This window comes from Rhinatrema bivittatum, chromosome 3, assembly GCF_901001135.1.
Source record: "Rhinatrema bivittatum chromosome 3, aRhiBiv1.1, whole genome shotgun sequence".
In the NCBI taxonomy this organism is placed as follows: Eukaryota; Metazoa; Chordata; class Amphibia; order Gymnophiona; family Rhinatrematidae; genus Rhinatrema; species Rhinatrema bivittatum.
In genome coordinates, this window is record NC_042617.1 from 320,568,225 (window position 1) to 320,589,285 (window position 21,061).

General features: G+C 47.0%; 1 protein-coding gene across 4 annotated transcripts in view; it reads right to left on the minus strand.

Annotated features, from left to right (window-relative positions):
- RPF2 (ribosome production factor 2 homolog) overlaps positions 1 to 20,705 on the minus strand; it is a 103,243-nt gene extending 82,538 nt beyond the window's left edge. Inside the window, exon 1 of one of the 4 annotated variants that reach the window (XM_029595258.1) lies at positions 20,686 to 20,705. In XM_029595258.1, the coding sequence (XP_029451118.1) occupies positions 20,686 to 20,690 (5 nt within the window). In that variant the 5' untranslated portion in view covers positions 20,691 to 20,705. Of the gene's footprint in view, positions 1 to 18,054; positions 18,196 to 19,816; positions 20,160 to 20,685 lie in introns of those variants that run through there. The other 3 variants (XM_029595257.1, XM_029595259.1, XM_029595260.1) reach the window with 3 other exon arrangements.
- Between the last annotated feature and the right edge of the window lie 356 nt (positions 20,706 to 21,061).

A 21,061-nucleotide genomic window follows, 5' to 3' on the forward strand; every position in this document is an offset into this window, starting at 1 on the left:
ACCTCCAACACATATTGTCAACTGGGAAGGAGATCTGGGAGGCAAACTGTCGGCGTCTGAGTGGTCAGATTGCTATAGGGCTGCAAAGAAGGGGTCAGTGTCTGCTACTATAATAGAGCAAAATTATAAAATGTTATATCGATGGTACTTGACCCCAGTGCGACTACATAAATTCTACCAGTCTGTCTCAGATCAATGTTGGAGAGAATGTGGTAATAAGGGTACTTTCATACATATCTGGTGGGAGTGTGGCCCAATACAGGGATATTGGAATATGATCAGTGGGCTTATTCATGAGATCTTGAATGTGCTAGGTTCCTGTACAACCAAAAATATATCTTCTGAATATTTTTCCACCTGAGTGCAACAGATCACACAGGCGGGCAGGGCGGAACTGGCTACGCTGTGGAGACAGAAGGAGGTGCCGTCGCGTGCACGGGTACTCCAGCGCTTGACTAAAGTTTGGTATCTTACCCAATTGACAGCTATCAAACGGAAGACTCTGAAAAAGCATTTGTCCCAATGGAACAGTTTTGAACAATGGAAGCGGCAGCAGTCGGCATAGCTTGTGTAGGAGCGGTCACACTCTGATTTGCTAGAGCATATACACTTGTAACTACAATTTACACTATGGAGTGTCTTGCTGAATGTGTATCACCTATTCCATGGATCCTATGCACTTCTCTTAACCAGTATGATATCATTGTTGCACTGTTGTATTTTAGCAGTATACCATTTTTCCTTGTAAGTTGTCAGCTATCTGTGTGTCTTGAGACAACAGTGATAGGGTGGGGGGGGGGGGGAAGATATCCACAAAACTCAAGCATTCACTATGAGACTGTTTTCAAAACCGCATGTTTATTTTTGTTTTCTCTTTTGTAACATATATTATTACATGTATGTTTTGAGATGCATACAATTGTTCTATGTTTCTATGCTTAAATTACAAAAAAAAAAATAAAAAAATACAATCCTAGAGGTGCAGTCCAGATGTATTCCATGCATTAAGAAAGGTGGAAAGAAAGCAAAACAATTACAGGCATGGTTAAAAAGTGAGGTGAAAGAGGCTATTTTAGCCAAAAAAAATCCTTCAAAAATTGGAAGAAGGATCTATCTGAAGAAAATAGGATAAAGCATAAGCATTGTCAAGTTAAGTGTAAAACATTGATAAGACAGGCGAAGAGAGAATTTGAAATGAAGTTGGCTGTAGAGGCAAAAACGTTTTAAAATATATCTAAAGCAAGAAACTTGTGAGGGAGTCGGTTGGACCATTAGATGACCGAGGGGTTAAAGGGGCTCTTAGGGAAGATAATGCACAATTAAACTCTGGAACTTGTTGCCAGAGGATGTGGTTAGTGCAATTAGTGTAGCTGGGTTCAAAAAAAGTTTAGATAAGTTCTTGGAGGAGAAGCCTATTAACTGCTATTAATCAAGCTGACTTACGGGCCGATACAGTAAGGTGCAGTAGAAACAGTGCATTAGTGCCCGGCGCACCCGCGTTTGCTGCATGCACAGTTCGGATCACCTATCGCTCGATACTGTATTTAAATGGCATGCAAATGCAAGCCACGTCCAACCCGCGTCCATGAAGCGCAATCCATTTTACTGTATAGGCGCTATACAGCGCCTATACAGTATCCTGGGTGCGCTGGTACCTGTCATTTCAAATGACGTTTGAAATGACAGGTACCAGGAAGTGGATGGCTCTCCTACAGACCCCGCTGCCTTGAGCGCCCGGCGCCAGCAAGCCCCAAGCAGCCGGCAATCAGAGGCAGGGAGCGCAACAAAGCACCCTCCTTCGGACGGACAAGAGAGACGAAATTTCATAGTCCCAAACCAACCCAATCCCCAGCAGAAAGAGACGAAATTTCACAGTCCCAAACCAAACCAACCCAATCCAAGCCCCAGCAGAGAGAGACGAAATTTAGCCGCCCAGTCCCAAACCAACCCAATCCACAAAAAAAAAATGCTTCTCGCACTTAGCCGCCCAGTCCCAAACCAAACCACACCAACCCAATCCAAACCCCAGCAGAGAGAGACGAAATTTCACAGTCCCAAACCAACCTAATCCAAGCCCCAGCAGAGAGAGACGAAATTTCACAGTCCCAAACTTTCCCCCAGCCCCCGCTCACCTGCCCTGGCCGCGGCCACGCAAGCCCCCAGCAGCAGCAGTAGAAGGGCTTCGAGAGAGAGCGGCTTCAGCAGCCCCACCGGCTAAAGTGAATACATGCACGCCTGTACGTCCAGTATGGGCGCTCAAGGCAGCAAAGGCGCATGCGCACACGCCGTGCCCGGCTGGACGTCGGAGGTCACGGCGTATGCGCATGCGCCTTCGCTGCCTTGAGCACCCATATTGGACCTACAGGCGTGCACGTATTCACCTTCGCCGGCGGGGCTGCTGAAGCCGCTCTCTCTCGCCGCCCTTCTACTGCTGCTGCTGGGGGCTTGCGTGGCCGCGGCCAGGGCAAGTGAGCGGGGGCTGGGGGAAAGTTTGGGACTGTGAAATTTTGTCTCTCTCTCTGCTGGGGCTTGGATTGGGTTGGTTTGGTTTGGGACTGGGCGGCTAAGTGCGAGAAGCATTTTTTTTCTGTGGATTGGGTTGGTTTGGGACTGGGCGGCTAAGTGCGAGAAGCATTTTTTTTTCTGTGGATTGGGTTGGTTTGGGACTGGGCGGCTAAGTTCACCACACTAACGCAAGGGTCAGGGTAGGCGGTAAATCAGTAGGTTAAAGACGCGGCAAAATAGCAGGTTAAAAAGGCGATAGTCGGGGCGCACTTTACTGTATGGGAGGGAATAGCTAATCGGATCGTTTACATACATATACATGCCGTGGGCGGAAAAGGATACGCATAGAGTTAAAGAAGCGGTAAGGATCGGTAAAAACAGATAGTGAATCGCGGGTTAGACTTACATGGCGAAATTGTGAGTACACAGCGGGTTAGAAACGGGGTAACTGCGGCCGCGCTTTACTGTATCGGCCTGTTAGGGAATAGCCACAGCTATTAATTGCATCAGTAGCATTTGGGTACTTGCCGGGTTCTTGTGGCCTGGATTGGCCACTGTTGGAAACAGGATGCTGGGCTTGATGGACACCTGGTCTGACCCAGCATGGCAATTTCTTATGTTCTGTACCAGTAACAACCAGACAGGGAGTTGATACCTGAATCTCGTACAATCCCAGTAAATCAAGTTTGCTTACCGTAAACTGTGTTTTCCATAGATAGCAGGATGAATTAGCCATGATCTGTGGGGAGCCCTATAGCTGAGGGCTGCATCAAGAAGCTTTTTTTTTTGCAACCCAGACCCCACCATGAAGAGCAAACTACTTGATTTAAGAATACCTCAGCATGGCATGACCCACTACGCTGTCTTTTGTAGCTAAAAAGCCCAGACAGTAGTGGGCTGTGAAGGTGTGCACTGAGGACCAAGTGGCCACTTTGCAAATATCTTCGATAGCCCCCCTTGGAGAATCATTATGGATATAGCAATTGCACACACCTGATGTGCTTTCACCGAGCCAGCAAGGTCTGGAGCAGCTGCTGAATAACAGTGTTGGATGTAGATGGTTATCAAATTTTATAGAGTCCTCTTTGAAATGGCTACTCCAAGCCTGTTAGGACTGTAGGAAAGGAACAGTTGAGGCAACTTTCGGGCACATTTGTATACAGTGCTTGTAGTACATCAAGGCACGTTTGCAATCACGTGTATGTAGAAGTTTCTCACCCTTATGGGCATGAGGTTTCGGAAAGGAGGAGGGAAGCGTGATAAGTGAAAAGCAGATACCACCGGCATCAAATGCTTCGAGGAGTACTTCGACTTTGGTGCGGCATGCAACTTCTCAATGTGCATCGATGTTTTCAATGCATCAGGCGCACCAATCCCTCATGATGACTGGCAGTTCAACACAAATTGCATCACAAGACCTTTAAACCAATGCTGTGCCAACAGTTTTGCTTTTTTTTAGCTGGTACTGAAGCCACATGCGTCGAGGCTTCTCTGTGCTTCGACTTCAGAAGTCGTTCTGATGCTGTTTCTGATGCATCTCAATGTGGCGTCATGGATGCGTGGGGAGGGTGGTCTTTGTCCTTGACCAGAGTGTCACCATTGCTGGATGAGTTAGTTTGGGTGCCCCCAGACATCAATGGGGCCCACGGTTGGGCTTGTAATCTCAGGGATTCAATCTTTGCTGCCCTGGTTCTCTGTGCCCTCAGGGATATCCATCCATAGGGACTGCAATTCACCTGATCATGGTAGGGGCCCAAGCATAGTTAACATCGGTCATGGCCATCCATGAGTACGATGATCTGGCCGCAGGAGCAGGCCTTGAAGCCATTGGCTGTTCTTTTTGCCAGGATTGATTTTTCTTTCCCTTCCCAGCCGAAAGTAACACTGAAGAAGGAAAATTGGCTCTTACCTGCTAATTTTTGTTCCTGAAATACCATGGATCAGTCCAGACAAGTGGATTTTGCATCCCTACCACCAGATGGAGCAGAGAACTAAAAACTTTGAGGCACTGCTACACATCCGAGAGTGCCACCCGCAGTCCCTCAGTATTGATCAGTACCCAAAGCCAACTATAGAGTACAACTCAACACCCCCCTTAAAGAGGGCAAATGCAAAATCCAAAAGCTGGAGCGCCCCCCCCCCCCCCAAAAAAAAAAAACAGAAAAACCACAAATCAACCCAAGGAGCTAATCACAACCTAGCAAACCTTTTTAGATTCTGTATATATCCATTCTGACAGTTCTTCCCAGTAAGCATGCCAGAACATGGATTTGCCGTAACTATCTTGAGAACAAAGGGGCTGGGACAAAAATTAGCAGGTAAGAACAAATTTTCCTTTCCTGTTCGAACCCTACATCAGTCCAGACAAGTGGGATGTACCAAAGCATCCCTATAATGGGTGGGGCCCCGAAAGACACCCCCTCAAAACACTTTTGCCAAAGGTCAGCTCTCCTGGAGCCTGAACACCTAAATGGTAATGACAAGATAAAGTGTGAAGAGAAGACCACATCATTGCTCTACAAATCTCCTGCGGCGACACCAACACTTGGCCCACGACACTGCCTGCACTCTAATAGAGTGCGACACAACCCTTCTGGAATTCTTCTCCCCTTACAAAGGTAGGCCAAAACAATAGCTTCCTTCAGCCAATGCACTATCGTGCATCCATTTCTGGCACCTCCAAATAATACAAACAATTCGACTGCCAAAAACTGTTTGACCTTTGCCTCCGGTGATTCAACAGACCAATTCAGGAAGGCAGGAGCTCTAGTCTGATTCAGGTGAAACAAAGATCTCACCTTAGATAGGAACGAGGGTACTGTGCGCAAAGATACCACCTCGTCCAAAATCTTCAGAAATGGTTCCCTACAGGACAAAGCCTGCAGCTCCAAGATCCTTCTGAATGAACAGGTCGCCACCAAAAATACAGTGAGAGGTCCTTTAACAATAGCTTCCTCAACGGCTCAAAACAGAGGCCCACTAAAGCACCTGCAAAACCAAGTTTTAGTCCTGGGGGAATTCTGCGCTACTGCAGAATTTGCATATAATTCAGCCCCTGCGCAGAATTGCCAAATTCTGTGCAGAAAATGGCAGAGGAGACCCCGATATGCCGCGAATGGAGCGTGCACCGATATCGGCAAAGATGAAGACCCCGATGAGAGTGAATGTGTGTTGAGAGGTGTGTGTGTGAGGAGAGGGAGGGGGAAGGGGTGAGAGAAAGCAGGAGGGGGGGAGGTGAGAGAAAGCAGGAGGGGGGGAGGTGAGAGAAAGCAGGAGGGGGGGAGGTGAGAGAAAGCAGGGGTCAAACTCTGGGAGTGCCGATAGAGTGGAAGGTGTTGAGCCTGGCAGGTGGAGGAGTTGGGGCCTGAGAGGGCAAAGTGCCAGGGGAGTAAGGAAAGCAAGTGGAAGGGACACACTTACAGTGAATTTCTAGGGAAATTCTGCATCTCTAAGTAATAACTTTTTTCTATATTAATTTAAAATGTAGTTACTTAAAGACTGTTATGTAAATTGTGTTATTCTGACCAATATAAAATTTCACCTAAACACTCAACCTATTAACAGTCACTGAGGAAACATGACCAGTAAGATCCTTGTAGGCTATGGAAGAACCCAAGCATCCATGCCCTCGGCTGCAACCTATCACCTGCAGCTGAAGAAACTTGCTTCCTTGGCACTGCTCCTTGTCACCATCAGATCCAGATGGGGAACTGCCTCAATGAGACTGGATAAGGCCAAAGGCCTCCTTCGACAGCTCCCATTCTCCCGGGTCCAAGTGTTGCCTGCTGAGATTGTGCAAGTGGACTATGTCCACTTCCACAACATGTGAAGTGGCTATCCTCTACAAATGTCACTCCACCCAGGCAAAAGGCCCTGGGATCTTTGGGCAACAGCATGACTCTTTGTTCCCCCTTGCCAATTGATATAAGCCGCTGTTGTCGCATTGTCCGAAAACACTGACCATTTGACCTCTGACTTGTGGAAGGAATTCCACCAACACCCTGCTCACTGCTCTCGTTTCCAAGCGATTGATAGAGCAGGATGCTTTCACTGGCGACCACAGTCCTTGTGCCATCCATTCTTGACAGATCACGCCCCAATCCTTAAGGTTGGCATCCATCATTCCTATAACCCAGTTCAGAACCTTCAGGCCTATGCCTTTCTCCAAACTGGGCCGAGACAGCAACCACAAGAGACTGGATGTGGAAGTACCCTGCAGCAGTAAAGGCCAATGAAATTCCTCCAACGGATTCCAGCACGACAGCAATGCCCCCTGTAGAGGGCACATGTGGGTAAAAAGCCCATGGCCCAGTTCAACAGATACCATTGAACCCAGGACTTGAAGATAATCCCAAGCCCTGGGCACTGGCATCCGCAAAAATCCACACCACCTGGGATTGTAACTTCTGAATCCTCTTTGAGGTGAGAAACACTCTGCCGAGCTGTCCCCAAGTATTCCAAAATCTAGGTAAGGCTCAAGTGACTTCACCAAATTCAACACCCAGCTCAAGAACCGCAACATATCCAACACCAAGGACTGCCAACATACCTCCCCTGATTTCCCTCAGATAAGCCAGCCGTCCAGATAAGTATGAACTAGGATCCCCATCCTGCGAGAGCCGCTGCCACCACCACCATCACCTTTGTGAACTTGCAAGGTGCAGTCGCCAAACCAAACAGGAGGGCCCAAAACTGGAAACGTTACCCCAGAACCATAACATGAAGAAACTCTGAAGTTCTTCCTGAATGTGTATCTGCAGATAGGCTTCTGTCAAATCCAGCGAGGCCCGAAAAATTCCACTCAAACTGCCGCTATCACCATCTAACATTTCCATACATAAAAACAGGGAACTCACAGTATCACATTTCACCTTTTGCAGATGGAGGATGGGATAAAAGGATCCTTCCTTTTTTGGCACAACAGTAAATAGAGTACCTCCTGCGACCGTGCTCCCTGGCCACCAGCTGTACTATCATGCCAGCAAGTGAAGACGACACAACATGTCCCGAATCACCGCTTACTTGCCTCGGACACTTTAATGAGACACCACGAAAGCTTCCGTGATGGGGTGAAAAAATTCTAAAAGCATAGCCGTCCCTTATTACCTCTAGGACCCATTGGTCAGAGGTAATGCAGGTCCACTCTTCATAAAACTGTGAAAGATGGCCTTCCACCGCCATCTTGAGAGAGTGGACCAGCCTGGCTTCATTGTGAAGCTTTACCGCCACCGCCCCCCTGGTCGGAGCCATCTCAGGGAAGTCTACAGGTGACATGAAAGGACTGCTGCCTACCGGAGCCCTGGTTCTGCCCCAAAGACAGTGCAGAACCCTTACTAGAATGAAACTGCTGCACCTTCCAAAACCTAGAGCAAGGTGGATACTTCCTGTCACCTTATCCTCTGGCAGCTTATTCCTTTTAGACTCCCCCAAAAACTTCATCAATTGTTTCAGGTCTTCCCCGAACAATAATTTTCCTTCCTTTAAAGGGAAGATTACAGAGCTGAGACTTGGACCACATATCAGCTGACCAATTCCGCAACCACAGCAGACGTCACACAGACCACCATGACCATATTCCTGGCTGAAGTCCAGCTCAGGTCATAAAGTGCGTCAGCATCATATGCAATCCTGGCCTCCACCTGAGTTGCCTGGCTATTAACATCAGTGTCTGCTGAAGACCACTCCTGAGAGTTCTGGACACAGCGTAAACAGGCCCTCTGCATCAGACTTCTGCGGATCGCTGCTCGCAGGCTTAGCACCGACACTTCAAACATCCTCTCCCGATGAATTTATAGCTTATGTTCCTGCTGCCAAACCTGTAACCAGAATGATCATTTTGTTAGTGACCGCCGAGACCGAAGCATCCATCTTCAGCAATACCAGCAGCTGCAGGATATCCTCTGACAGGGGATATAACTTTGCTACGGCTCTAGCCACTGTGGGGCTCGCCTCTGGGAATTCCCATTCCTAGTTCACCAGCTTCTTGATCCTTTTAGGTAGAGGAAAGGCTTTCAGTGGGCCACAGAGTCCAACCAACACCGGATCCACCCCTTCATTGTCAGACTCCTCCTGGACCACCCTAATACCCAGTTCCTTCCAATCATGGGAAATAAGGGGCCTCAACTCCTCCTTCCAGAAAAGATGAACCACCTGCGGGTCATCTCCCTCCATTATCGGGACCTCTTCCAGATCAGCCATGTCTTTATCCCCGTCCTGATTGACATCCACCGTGAGATCTGCTGGGTCATCCCGAACCACCCCTGGACTAACCCCAAGACCATCTTCTGGGTCATCCAGGTCTGAATCAGGCCACCAGGCCCCTCAGGATAGACCAGGTCCCCCAGGCCAAGGAGCCTCTTTGCAGCAGGACAAGACAGCTGACAGAAATGCACTTTATAGCTAGTGCTTTTCCTGGTTAAAAAGGCCTTATGCATAAGGAAGACAAATTCTGAGGAAAACTCCACTTCATCCTCTCCCTTGTATGGCCTGGGGCTCGCATCTCCTCCCCCCCACCCTGAAGGTACCCCCCCTAAAACACAAATTGCATCATCGGACGCAATTTTCAAGTACTCCAGTTTGTCTTGGCGCTCTACATGTTCCTTCTGCAGCGCCTGGTATTTCCCATCGAACTGTACCAGGGATTCTGACTGGGCAACCACACGGTTTCCTTTAGTGCCCACCAGAATCTCTTGTTTATTGTGCTTCATGTCATAATGGAGCTCACAAAACCAGCTCCTAAAGTCCTTATGAGTAGGCAGGCTATTTTCTGCCTGAAACTGGTCTGCAGTCACGCTCTTCCTGCATCGCTCCGGGATACCACAGCCATCTTGCCTTCCATCCCCTGCCGACTTGCTCAGCCTGTCGCTGGACTGTTTATAGGAGAACTGTTCTCCTATAAACTGTTAGAGGTCCATATTTATTTTGTGGCCATCCTACCCATTTTTCTACAATACAGGTGGAGGAAATCGCTCCAGTTTACTGGTTGGTGGGCACATTTCGTCACGGATTATGCTTGGGGAAGGTTGGAACACGCGATCAGACCGCCAATTCCACCTGCTGACATCACCAAAGTCCCACATTATTTGCTCTTTTGACCGTCACCGCACACTGAACTAGGGATTTCAAAGTATTATCCACTAAGACACCCAGGTTCTTTTCCTGGGTGATAACTCCTAATATGGAACCTAACATCGTGCAACAACCGTGTAGGTTACTTTTCCTCATGTGTTCCACTTTGCACTTGTCCACATTAAATTTCATCTGCCACTTAAATGCCCAGTCTTCCAGTCTCACCAGGTCCTCTGGCACTTGTTCACAATCCTCTTGTGATCTAACAACTCGGAATAATTGTGTCAGTTGCAAATTTGATCAATTCACTTGTTGGTCCCCTTTCCAAATCATTTATAAACATATTAAAAAGCATCGGCCCCAGTACAGATCCCTGATACACTCCACTGAGAAAACTGATCATTTAGTCCTCATCATGGTTTCCCCTGCCATGCAGCCTCACAGTGCCCTGATTCTCCCTATCACACCTCCACCAGCAGAGGCCTCCAGTGAGCTCTGCTCCCGACTACCTGACTCAGGAGTTCATGAACGCTTTGAGCCAGCCTCGCCAGTACCTCAATGTCTCTTCATTGAGTCATCCTTGGTTCTCTGATCTAGCCATGTTTTCCTTGTTCCATGCCTTGAGGCCTCCAGGCCCACTTTGCCTTGTACCTTGCTCTGTGGCCTACTCAGGCCTTTCCTTGCCTTGTGGCCTCCTCTCATCTTGTGCCTTGCGGCCTATCCAGGCCTCTCCTTGCCTAGTAGCCTTCTGGCCTTATACCTAGTGGCCTACAGTCGTTCTTGCTTTGCTGCCTTCAAGCCTCAGTGTTCTCCGTTTTATCTAGTTCTTGTCTGGTCCTGACCTTGTCCTTTCCAGTCCAATTCCCCGTATCCATTTCCTGCCTTGCCATTGCTGTCTTGCCCCAGCCTGAGCCTGTATCTGTACCAATCCCATTCTCTGTTCAGTATCCTGCCCAGACTGTATCCAGTTTTACCTTCTGAGTATCCTATCCAGCCTGTGTCTGTATCCAGTTCTAGCCCGTGCCCAGTATCCAGCCTTCAGTTCCAGCCTGCTCTAATATCCAGTCTTCGTCTTACCTGCCTTAAAAACATAAGAACATGCCATACAGGGTCAGACCAAGGATCCATCATGTCCAGCATCCTGTCTCCAACAGTGGCCAATCCAGACAATAAGAACCTGGCAAGTTCCCAAAAAACCAAGTCTATCCCATGTTACTGATGCTAGTAATAGCAGTGGCTATTTTCTAAGTCAACTTAATTAAAGCAGGTAATGGACTTCTCCTCCAATAACTTATCCAATCCTTTTTTAAACTCAACTACACTAACGTACTTACACCATGATGTTCTGGCCACTGCAGCCAAGCCTCACTGGTCCCCAGAACACAAGAGCTCAACCTGCAGGGAAGGGAGCTGACTAGGAAAAAGATTAACCCCATTCCAGCCCTGCGGATCTGTCCTGCCCTGCTCCTGAGGGTGTGTTCCCCGACCCCAGCCAGCAGGACAGTCCTATTCTCAGTTTCCTATCTTTTAACCAGTTTGCAGTCCACAATAGGACATTGCTTCCTATCCTGTGCCTTTTTACTTTTCTCAGGAATCTCTCACGGGGAACTTTATCAAAAGCCTTCTGAAAATTCAAACACACTACATACACCAGGTCTCCATTATCCATATGCAATAGGAGGCAGTGGTCTGTTGTGGACTGGTAGCTGGTTAACAGGCCAGACACAAAGGGCAGGATGAAATGGTCAGTTTTCCAACTGGAGAAAGGTCATTAGTTGAGTACCACAAGGATCGGTACTGGGACCTGTGCTATTTAACTTTCAGAAATGATCTGGAAGGAGGAAGTGACTTCACCTGAGCAAGATGGCCACCTGAAGCATGTGCTCTGCATGGCTTAATGGAATAAAGCAGTTTTCTGGGAGATCGGGTAAGCCTCAGTTGGTATAGAGGCTGTCTTCGGATGGAGCTGGTTATGGCCAACTGCCGACACATGGTGGACCTTCAAGAATTCTCCTACTCTGGGATAGCGATGACGGTGAAAGGCAACATGCAGGAGGAGGGCTTAGCTCCGTTGCAAGTGCAACCTAATATGGAACCTGACACCGAGGCTTTGAATAGTACAACGGGCCCCACCAAGGCCGACTTTATGACATGGTTTCAGGAAATTAAAAATATCGCAGCCCTTAAGAAAGATATCACCTTAATGTTCAATGAACTTCATAGAGATGATATAGGACAACGAATAGCGGAAATGAAGCAAACGGTAGATGACCATGCAGAGAAAATGGTGCAGCAGGAAAAAAACCCATAAGCTACTCTTAGACGCAGCGGAAGATGTGAACACGAAATTAGAGGATTTAGAAAACAGGCTGTGGAGAAACAATATTCACATACGAGGAGTATTGGAGGAGGGTACACCAAACTATACAAATATGGTTCGCGACATATGCTAGACCATTTCTCCACTCAGAGTCTACCGACATGCCTGCGATGGACATAAAAATTGATCGGGCCCATAGGGCGCTGGGAAAAGTGAGTAATAACAACCCGAGGGACATTGTGGTGAGTTTGCATGACTTCCCGGTTAAAGATCTTGTTATGCAGAAGGCGAGAGTGAAGGGAGTCATAGCATGCAAGGGAATGAAGCTGCAAATATTTCATGATATATCGCCAAATGAAATATATCACTGAATCGCTTCGGGCCGAGAACATTCGGTATAAATGCATGTATCCTTTTGGGATTTCCTTCACAATGAGTGGCCGTACATACATAGTGCGTGCCACAGAAGTTGCGGAAACTATTCTAAGGAAACAGTAAATAGAAAGCCTGCCCTTCGGAGAATGGCACCGGTAGGTGGAAGGGCAAGAGGGACTGAACCCGGAAGAGCGGGCGACTCGATTCCTGCCCCCCCCCCCCTGACATCATCAGGGAGTGACTGCTGTGCTTCTTTAAACCTGAGCACAGCGGCATGCAGCCAAAGCCACGCATCAAAGGGGTGCGCCCCTGGGAAAGATTTTGGAGAGAAGGTTTTTTCTTCTCATTTCTTCATCGATTTTAATGGGAAAAAAAAATAAAAATGAAGATCATCGCATCCACGCCCATGGCAAAGGAAGTGAGAGGCCCAATGGACAATCATCTTGTAAGAAGGGTGAGTCAAACCTCGAGAGAGGCTATCCCTGATATATCATTCTCGTCGGGGGCTTCTGTGAGTCCTGCCCAGAACCATGTATCCAATTTGCCCTCTGGAAGTGATGGAGTTAGTGCTGTAATAACTACTCCAAATCTGTGGGATTTAACATCTTCTGATGACAGAGAGAATAAGTTAACAGAACAGGTATCAGTTGCCAAGGTAGCGTGTGAAAGTAACACAGCAATGTGTGCAAGTAATACGCTCCCTGAAATAGATCTGGTTGTGACTGAACCTGAAAATATTACCTTGGTCGATGTGTGGAGAGCTGTTATGAAAATGGAAAGAAGGTTAACTCAATTTATGTCCCAATCCACCAATTTTGCCTCTGAAACTAAGAAAACTCTAGAAAACCAAGGAAAACAAATAGAACAATTAGAATCATCAAATACAGCTTCAGCTATGCAAATTTCTTCCCTGCAGTCAACAGGAACCACCTTTAAAAGGACACTGATTATATATAAGCAAATAGAAGGATTGGAAAATGTCATGAGAAGTAAGAACTTGCGCCTCTCGAATTTTCCTGTTACAAGGTTAATGTCAGTACAGGAATTATTTAAAAATATAAGAAAGAAATATTGTGCATATCAAATGAATCACTTATTTCTAACATGTATTATGTATCAAATGTAAAGAGAACTGTGGTAGCATCTGAGGGGGGTATGGATGTTTTACTAGCTGAAAGCCCCAACTTAACATCTTTTTTGGAGGCCTCAGTAGACAATATTCAAACTACAGCCATTTTAATAGTGGCTTTTAGTTTAGAACAGCAAAAACATTTAGTTCTACAAAAGTATTTTAAAAATAAAAGCTTCTGTTTCTGTGGTCAACCAGTGCAGAAATGTTTCCAGGAGTACACAACTTAGAAGAAAACAGTTATTATTGAGACAGAGAGTATTGACCCTTGGGGCTACCTTCTCTCTCAAATTTCCCTGTAAATGTTTGATTACATTTCAAAAGAATAAATTTATTTTCTCTGATCCTGCACATCTGGAAACTTTTCTCGTAGATAAGGGTGGATAGGGTTGTAGCAGCTCCCAAATTTAGATAATATAACTGGTAAAAATAGTATGTAGAGATCACATGATGTGGTGGGCTTGGTAGGCTGCTGTCTTCCAAGCTCCGGCTGCCCCCCTGCCTAATCTTCCACCATCCCGCCTACATTGCGAACTTTTTAGCTCCATTGAGACCCCGCGAATATTGGAGATGCTGGATTACGCCACTGTGCTGCCCAGTGAACCATATGGCTACCCGATCGATTCGAAAGGAGAAAGAAAAGCTGAGAGCGCCCGAGGACAAAATGGCGTCTGTCTCTCCTGTGGATGGAATGGCAGAGGATCTATCTCTGGAAGAAAAGATCTCACAGGCGGTTGTCTCGGCACTAGACATCAGACTCCACCAGCTCTCGGAACAAACTGCCGATGTTCGAGCCTCTATTGCAGAAATAGATACCCGCACTGAACGACTTGAAGGTCGGGTAAGCCTTGTGGAAGATGATATTGGGGACCTAGAGAAAAAAGTAGCGGTACTCGAGAAACAAGCGAAAGCCAGTGAAGAAAAACTAGAAGACCTTGAGAATAGGTCATGACGGAACAATTTGAGATTTGTTGGCTTCCCAGAGGAATTGCCAGAAGCGGACCTACCATGTGTCTTAGAAGCCTGGCTCCTCCGAATTGTGCCGTCTCTGGCCTCTCCATCCAGGGGTTTATTAGAACGGGCCCATCGTTTGGGAAGAAGAGCTGAAGGGGAGTCAGTGGGCAGGCCAAGGGTGATTATCTCTCGTTTCTGCATTTTGTGCACAAAACCTTGGTACTCCAGCACTACCGGAAGGCTCAAGAATTCTACTACGAATCTCACCGTATCTTGGTTTTTCAAGATTTCTCACCGAGGGTCTCAACACAACGTAAGGCCTTTAGTGAAACTTGCTCGGAGCTTGTAAATAAGCAAATTCGCTTTGCGCTTCTATTCCCGGCAAAACTCAAGATCACGCACCTCGGTCAGGACAAGTTTTTTGATTCGGCTATGGAAGCCCGAGCTTATATTCGTGACCTTGCTGGCCCATCCCCACCGGATAGCCAGTGAAGAGTTCCAGCGCCCGATGTGAGTTAATTATGTTCACAGGACACGTGTTTTTTATACTTTTCATACGCTTTTGCTTTCAGCAGATCTTGGAGCACTTGCATAAACGCAAATGGGATCCGCGGTGTATACAGACCACGCACTCCACACCGCCTGCTTTTCTATGAGACCTGGAAGTAACATTGGTGGCAACAGCTGCGCAGCTGAATTATATTAGGGTGCTGTTTTTCTTTTGTATTATTCTTATGCGTACATGTCCTGGCTATTTATGTTGGAGATTATACCTCAGAGGATCCCAGTCTACAGGGAAAAGGATTTATTATCTATAATCCCTACCGTGTAATGCTGGGGGGGCAGCCGAGCACATGGCTCCATCTGAGTGCTCTCCATCCCGATAAAGGTCCTAACAGATTTGAAAGTTGGGACCTGCGCCGGGACGGACCTACTTTTAGTTAGGTCTCAGATTGTTACTGTATTATGTTTTTGAGGAGGGGATGGAAATGGGAATAGGGGTAGGCCTGTAGAGAACCTCGATTTCATTGTTTACTGTGTCCTAATCATGTGGGAATATGGTATTTTTCTATACTTTTCTATGTATTCCGGCAGAACACTGAAAAAAAATTCGGAGCCTTTTTTGAGGGGGGAGAGCGTAGCGCATTGGTTGGGCGATATGGGACAGTGTGCTTTACTGATCAAACATTTACATAGAATTAGATGGCAATGGACATATTAACATGGAATGTAGCGGAACTGGGCACGCCAATCAAAAGAGAGAAGGTTTTTGCTTGACTGACGAGACTACGGGCAAAAATAATTTTCTTGCAAGAAACACATATGCTCTCTTCTGAAATTTTAAAATTGCAGAAAAAAATGGGTTTTGCAGCTTTATTATGCCACAGGATCTTCGAAAAGTAGAGGGGTAGCTATTGTGATTCATCAAACTACTCCCTTTCACATGCAAGAAATGGTGAAAGATACGAAGGGAAGGTATGTTTTGGTTAAAGGCACCTTACTGGGGTCCCCTCTCATTCTAGCTTCTATTTATGCCCCCAATTCCTATGATCACAAGTTTTACACTGCCTTATTATCAGATCTCTCCAAACTGGGCGATTATCCCATGATTTTAGGAGGTGATTTCAATTTTGTTATGGACCCAGAACTTGATAGGCAGCCGTCAAAGGGGGGGGGGGGGGGGCACTTGACCAGTAAGTGGAAGGGTCCCAACTATCTCTGTCGCCATCTCAAACTAGTGGACCTGTGGAGAGCACTTCATCCAGGTGTCAGGGAATATACCTACATTGCATGGGCTCAAGATACTCAGACCAGAATAGATTATCTTCTCATATTTATTTAACTTCTTTTACTATACCGATACTCAAGACCAGGTCTTATCGTACCGGTTTACAATAGAACAGGGGGAAACCAATTAACATCTAGATCGAAAGTAAAGTTACATTAAACAGGGAGCGTAAAACATGGGAGAAGGAAGACAGGACAGATTTTAAACTGTAACAATTGGAGAGTGATAAATAAATAAATTCAACAGAAAACAATATATTAGTGATGCATAAAACAGAGATTTGTCCTAGGGGCATAACATGGTATGTCCAGAGGGAGGAGGAGAGGAGGGGAGGTGAGTGGGGGGGGGGGGGGGGGAGGGATTAAGGAGAGGTCGAGGGTGAGAGTCTGTGTTGGTTGAAAGAGGTTCCTTCAACGGTAGGCTTGTGCGAACAGCCAGGTTTTCAGTTTCTTTCTGAATGTAAGATGGCATTGTTCCTGGCGTAAGTCTTGGGGAAGCGAATTCCAATGTAGTGGGCCTGCAGTCGAAAATGCTCGCTTGTGAGTGGAGTTGTGGAACGAGGATTTGTTGGGGGGGGGCCTTGAGCGAGCCTTTGTAGGCAGTTCTGATCGGCCTTGCAGAAGAATGTAGTTCGAGAGGGAAGGTGAGTTGGAGTGTGGATTGCTGGTAGATTGATTTATGGATTATAGTGAGAGCTTTGAAAAGTATTCTATATTGGATGGGAAGCCAGTGTAAGATTTTTAAGATTGGAGTGATATGGTCCTTGCGCCGTGTGTTTGTAAGGATCCTGGCCGCTGCGTTTTGCAGCATCTGTAGAGGTTTGGTAGAAGAAGCAGGGAGACCGAGTAGTAACGTGTTACAGTAGTCGATCTTTGAAAACAGTATGGCTTGAAGCACTGAACGGAAATCCTGAAAGTGTAAAAGCGGTCTTAGTTGCTTCAAGACTTGTAGCTTGAAGAAGCCTTCTTTGGTTGTAGCGTTAATGAATTTTTTGAAATTCATTCTAGAGTCCAGGGTGGCCCCAAGGTCTCTGACCTGGCTTGCTAGTGGGATAATTGCATTATTGGAGAAGGGGTTGTTATCGCTAGGGGAGATAACCAGGAGTTCCGTTTTGGACGTATTTAGGACCAGGTCGAGACTCGAGAGAAGACTGTTGATGGCGTCTAAGCAGTTGTTCCAAAAATTTAGAGTAGAGGAGATGGGGTCCGAGATGGGGATTATTATTTGCACATCGTCCGCATATATAAAATGGGTGAGGTTGAGGCTATTGAGTAGCTGGCATAGTGGGAGTAGATATATATTGAACAGGGTAGGGGAGAGTGAAGAGCCTTGTGGTACTCCTTGCTTTGAGGGAATGGGAATATCCGAAGCTCTTTTTTCCAAATTTACAGATTCCTCTATAAAAGCTTTGGTAATATCTGATCACAGTCCGGTAAAGGGGACGCTCAGTATGGGTGGGGCTACCCCCGGCAGCCAATGGCGACTACCTGCATTTTTATCCAGAGACCCAGAGTTCCCGGGTTTTTTTGAAAACAAAATGGAGGGAGTTCCTGTCGCATAATGCCCAACATCTCACGCAACCCACTCTTCTGTGGGAAACTGCAAAATGTGTCCCTCGTGGAGACATTATCAGTTATGCTACACATAAAAAACGCAGAATGGATAGAGACATCTTAGTTTTAGAGAAACAATTAAAGCTCCTTAAAAAACAGAAGACTTTCCACTCTGATGGACACCAGGTTAATACACTATACAAGGAAAAACAGGTGGCACTCAATACGTTGCTGCGTAATAGAGCTGCGCCATAGACAGTTCAATTTTTTTCAGTATGGCAATAAAGCGGGGCGCCTGTTAGCCCGTTTCCTAAAGGCACAAGATCTGACCAAATACATAACTGAAAGCTATTATGCCTACCCTAGTGTCTCCTGACCAGGTGGGGTTTGTGGCGGGCAGGCGATCCACGGTTAACATTCATAGGGTATTGGTGGCTCTAGAGCGCTGTCATCTGTTCAAGGTGCGTGACCCTCTCTTAGTCACGTGTGATGCAGAGAAAGCGTTTGATAGAGTTGCTTGGCCATTTCTGCGCCAGGTGCTCCATAAGCTAGGATTTGTGGGCACGATTTTTGATTATGTTGTTTTGCTATATAATAATCCCATTGCAAGGATTTTGGTGAATGGTGAGCTCTCAGGAGAATCCGTCAAGGTTGTCCCCTGTCCCCTCTCCTTTTTATTATGACAGTGGAACCCTTGGTTTCTGCACTAAAGTCGACCCCAGAAGTTACGGGTATCCCGGTCGGCACTAACTCCTTTCTCACTCTTCTCTTTGCTGATGATATATTGCTCCTGTTGTCCAATGCTAGGACGGCCCTCCCAGCAGCTATAAAGATTTTTCAATCTTACCAGCTTATGTCGGGGTTTAAATTGAACCTAGACAAAGCTGAGGCTTTGGACATTAGGGGGACTTTAAAATCTGAATGGGATAATATGCCGGTAAAATGGGCTAGCTCCACTATAAAATATTTGCGGATCTTTATTCATACTGACTATGGACTAAATATTCCCCCCCACGATTGGGAAAATGGTTAATAAAATGTCGGGATGGAAATCGCTCCCGTTAAAGCCTCCAGGGATGCATAGCAGTCTTAAAGATGGTCATTGCGCCCCAACTGCTGTATAAGCTTCTTATGTTACCAGTTTTGGTCCTCGAAAAAGACAGACACACTTTGCAAAAAACTATACGGAGCTTTATATGGAACCCCGGCTGCCCTATGCCACAATGCAGCTTTCAAGGCAGAGTCTATAGCAGGACTGATTGCAGTCCACTGAAGACCCCTTTCCCAGCATTGTTATATGGGCAAAGTGATGCACATAGGGAAAAATAATCCCAACTATTTGTACACGATGCTGGGTTCTGTACTGGAAATCAATACCAAGGAAAGGGACCTTGGAGTCCTTGAGGACAATATATTCAAATCCTCAGCTCAGAGTGCATTTAAAAAAGTCAAATACAATATTATTTATCCTTTTAAATAATACTAAAACAAAGGGATACTCCATGAAATTAAGAACCAGAAGATTTATGTTCTAGGGGCAAAAACAGGTGTACCCTTGAGCAGCAGGCCTGATGAAAGAAGGTAAATAGAAGAGGAGAAAAATGTGTTTTCAAGCATTATTTAAAATTACTTGAGTTTCCCAATTTGAACTCATACCAAGGTACAAATTCTGGTACAGTTGGTAGGTCCCTGCCCCAAAGGTCTTAAAATTTAAAAGCAAGGGACAGGGTGGCTAGGAAAAAAGAAGAGAAGATGAAAAGCAGGGAAGGAGAGAATGTATACAACTTTGAAATTTTGTTTTAAAAAAACAAGGATTGTCTTAAATCGGAGACTTCGTACGTGCAAACTAAAGCAACAGTATGTGGAGTGAAGGAAGAGAACGATACAGAAGTTAGTACATATATGAAGGGGGGGGGGGGGAATAAGTGTTAAAGGATGGACCACCCAGTATGGCATTTCTTGGGAGAACACGAGCCCACTTCCTCGAAGTAGTACATTTATACCGTGAGCCTGGGGAGGGACCCAGGGATCAGTAAAGGTCATCTTCTGACCAGGAAGAGCCCAGGCAACCCGAGGGGGAGCATTCAACGAGGACACCGAAAAGGGATAGTTTACACGGTTACCATAACTATCCCTCCCTCCTCGGTGAATCGGGACCGATGCAGATTCCAGGGAATTGGGAGAAGTGGAATCGGGGTTGAGCTTTCTCCCTACTCACACCACACGGTCCAGCGCCGACATGCTTCTCCGAGGACAGGTGCCGCACGCAGTCACGTGAAACGCACAAGCAGCTCCGTCCGTAAATGACGTAAATTCCGGCTCTAAGTGGAAGTCAATCCACAGCGCGGAGCGGAGTGATGACACAGCCAACGACCTGGGCTACAATAGGAGATGGCATCGATCCTTGGCACGCGATCTGCACTGACTCCGCCGCAGTCCGCTGTACTGATTGGCAGAAAAATGAGGCCGGGAGGGGAGGGTGAATTGCGAGCGCGCACACGCTGCAGGATGTGGCCCTGACGTAGGAGATAGGCGTGGTTTGCCCTTTGCCCTCTGAAACCTGATCTGGGTTGGGAGGGAGATGGGAAACAGCTTAGCGGGTGAGTAGAATGAGAAAGCGCAGCTTTAAGGGTCAGGTCACTTTCAGGCCAATACAGTAAGGGCGCATAAGAAAAAGTGCGGCAGTGCCGGGCGCACAGTTCGGATCACCTACCGCTCGATACAGTATTTAAATAGCATACAAATGCAAGCCACGTCCATGAAGCGCAATCCATTTTACTGTATAGAGCACTATACAGCGCCTATACAGTATCCTTGGGGCACTGGTACCTGTCGTTTGAAATGACAAGTACCAGGAAGTGGATGGTTCTCCAACACGCGGGCATCGGGGATTGCCAGTCCTCTCTCCCCCCCTCCCGAAGCAAGGCGCAGGGTGAAAATCGACTCGACACGTTATTAAAGCAAATAGAAATTGTAACAAAAGTAAACTTACTGCATGCTTCCAGCAGCCCCAGTCCTCTCTCCCCTCCTCCCGAGGCGCCCACCGCGGCTCCCCTGCCTCCCGGGGGCAGCCGGCGGCGGGTGCTCAAGCAGCGAAGGCGCATGAGTGCACGCCGTGACCTGAGTGCCCGGATGGATGTCCGAGGTCACGTGCGTTCATGCACCTTCGCCGGCGGGGCTGCTGGAAGCCGCTTTCGCCGCCGGCTGCCCCCAGGAGGCAGGGGAGCCACGGTGGGCGCCTAGGGAGGAGGGGAGAGAGGACTGGGGCTGCTGGAAGCATGCAGTAAGTTTACTTTTGTTACAATTTCTATTTGCTTTAATAACATGTCGAGTCGATTTTCGCCCTGCGCCTTGCTTCGGGAGGGAAT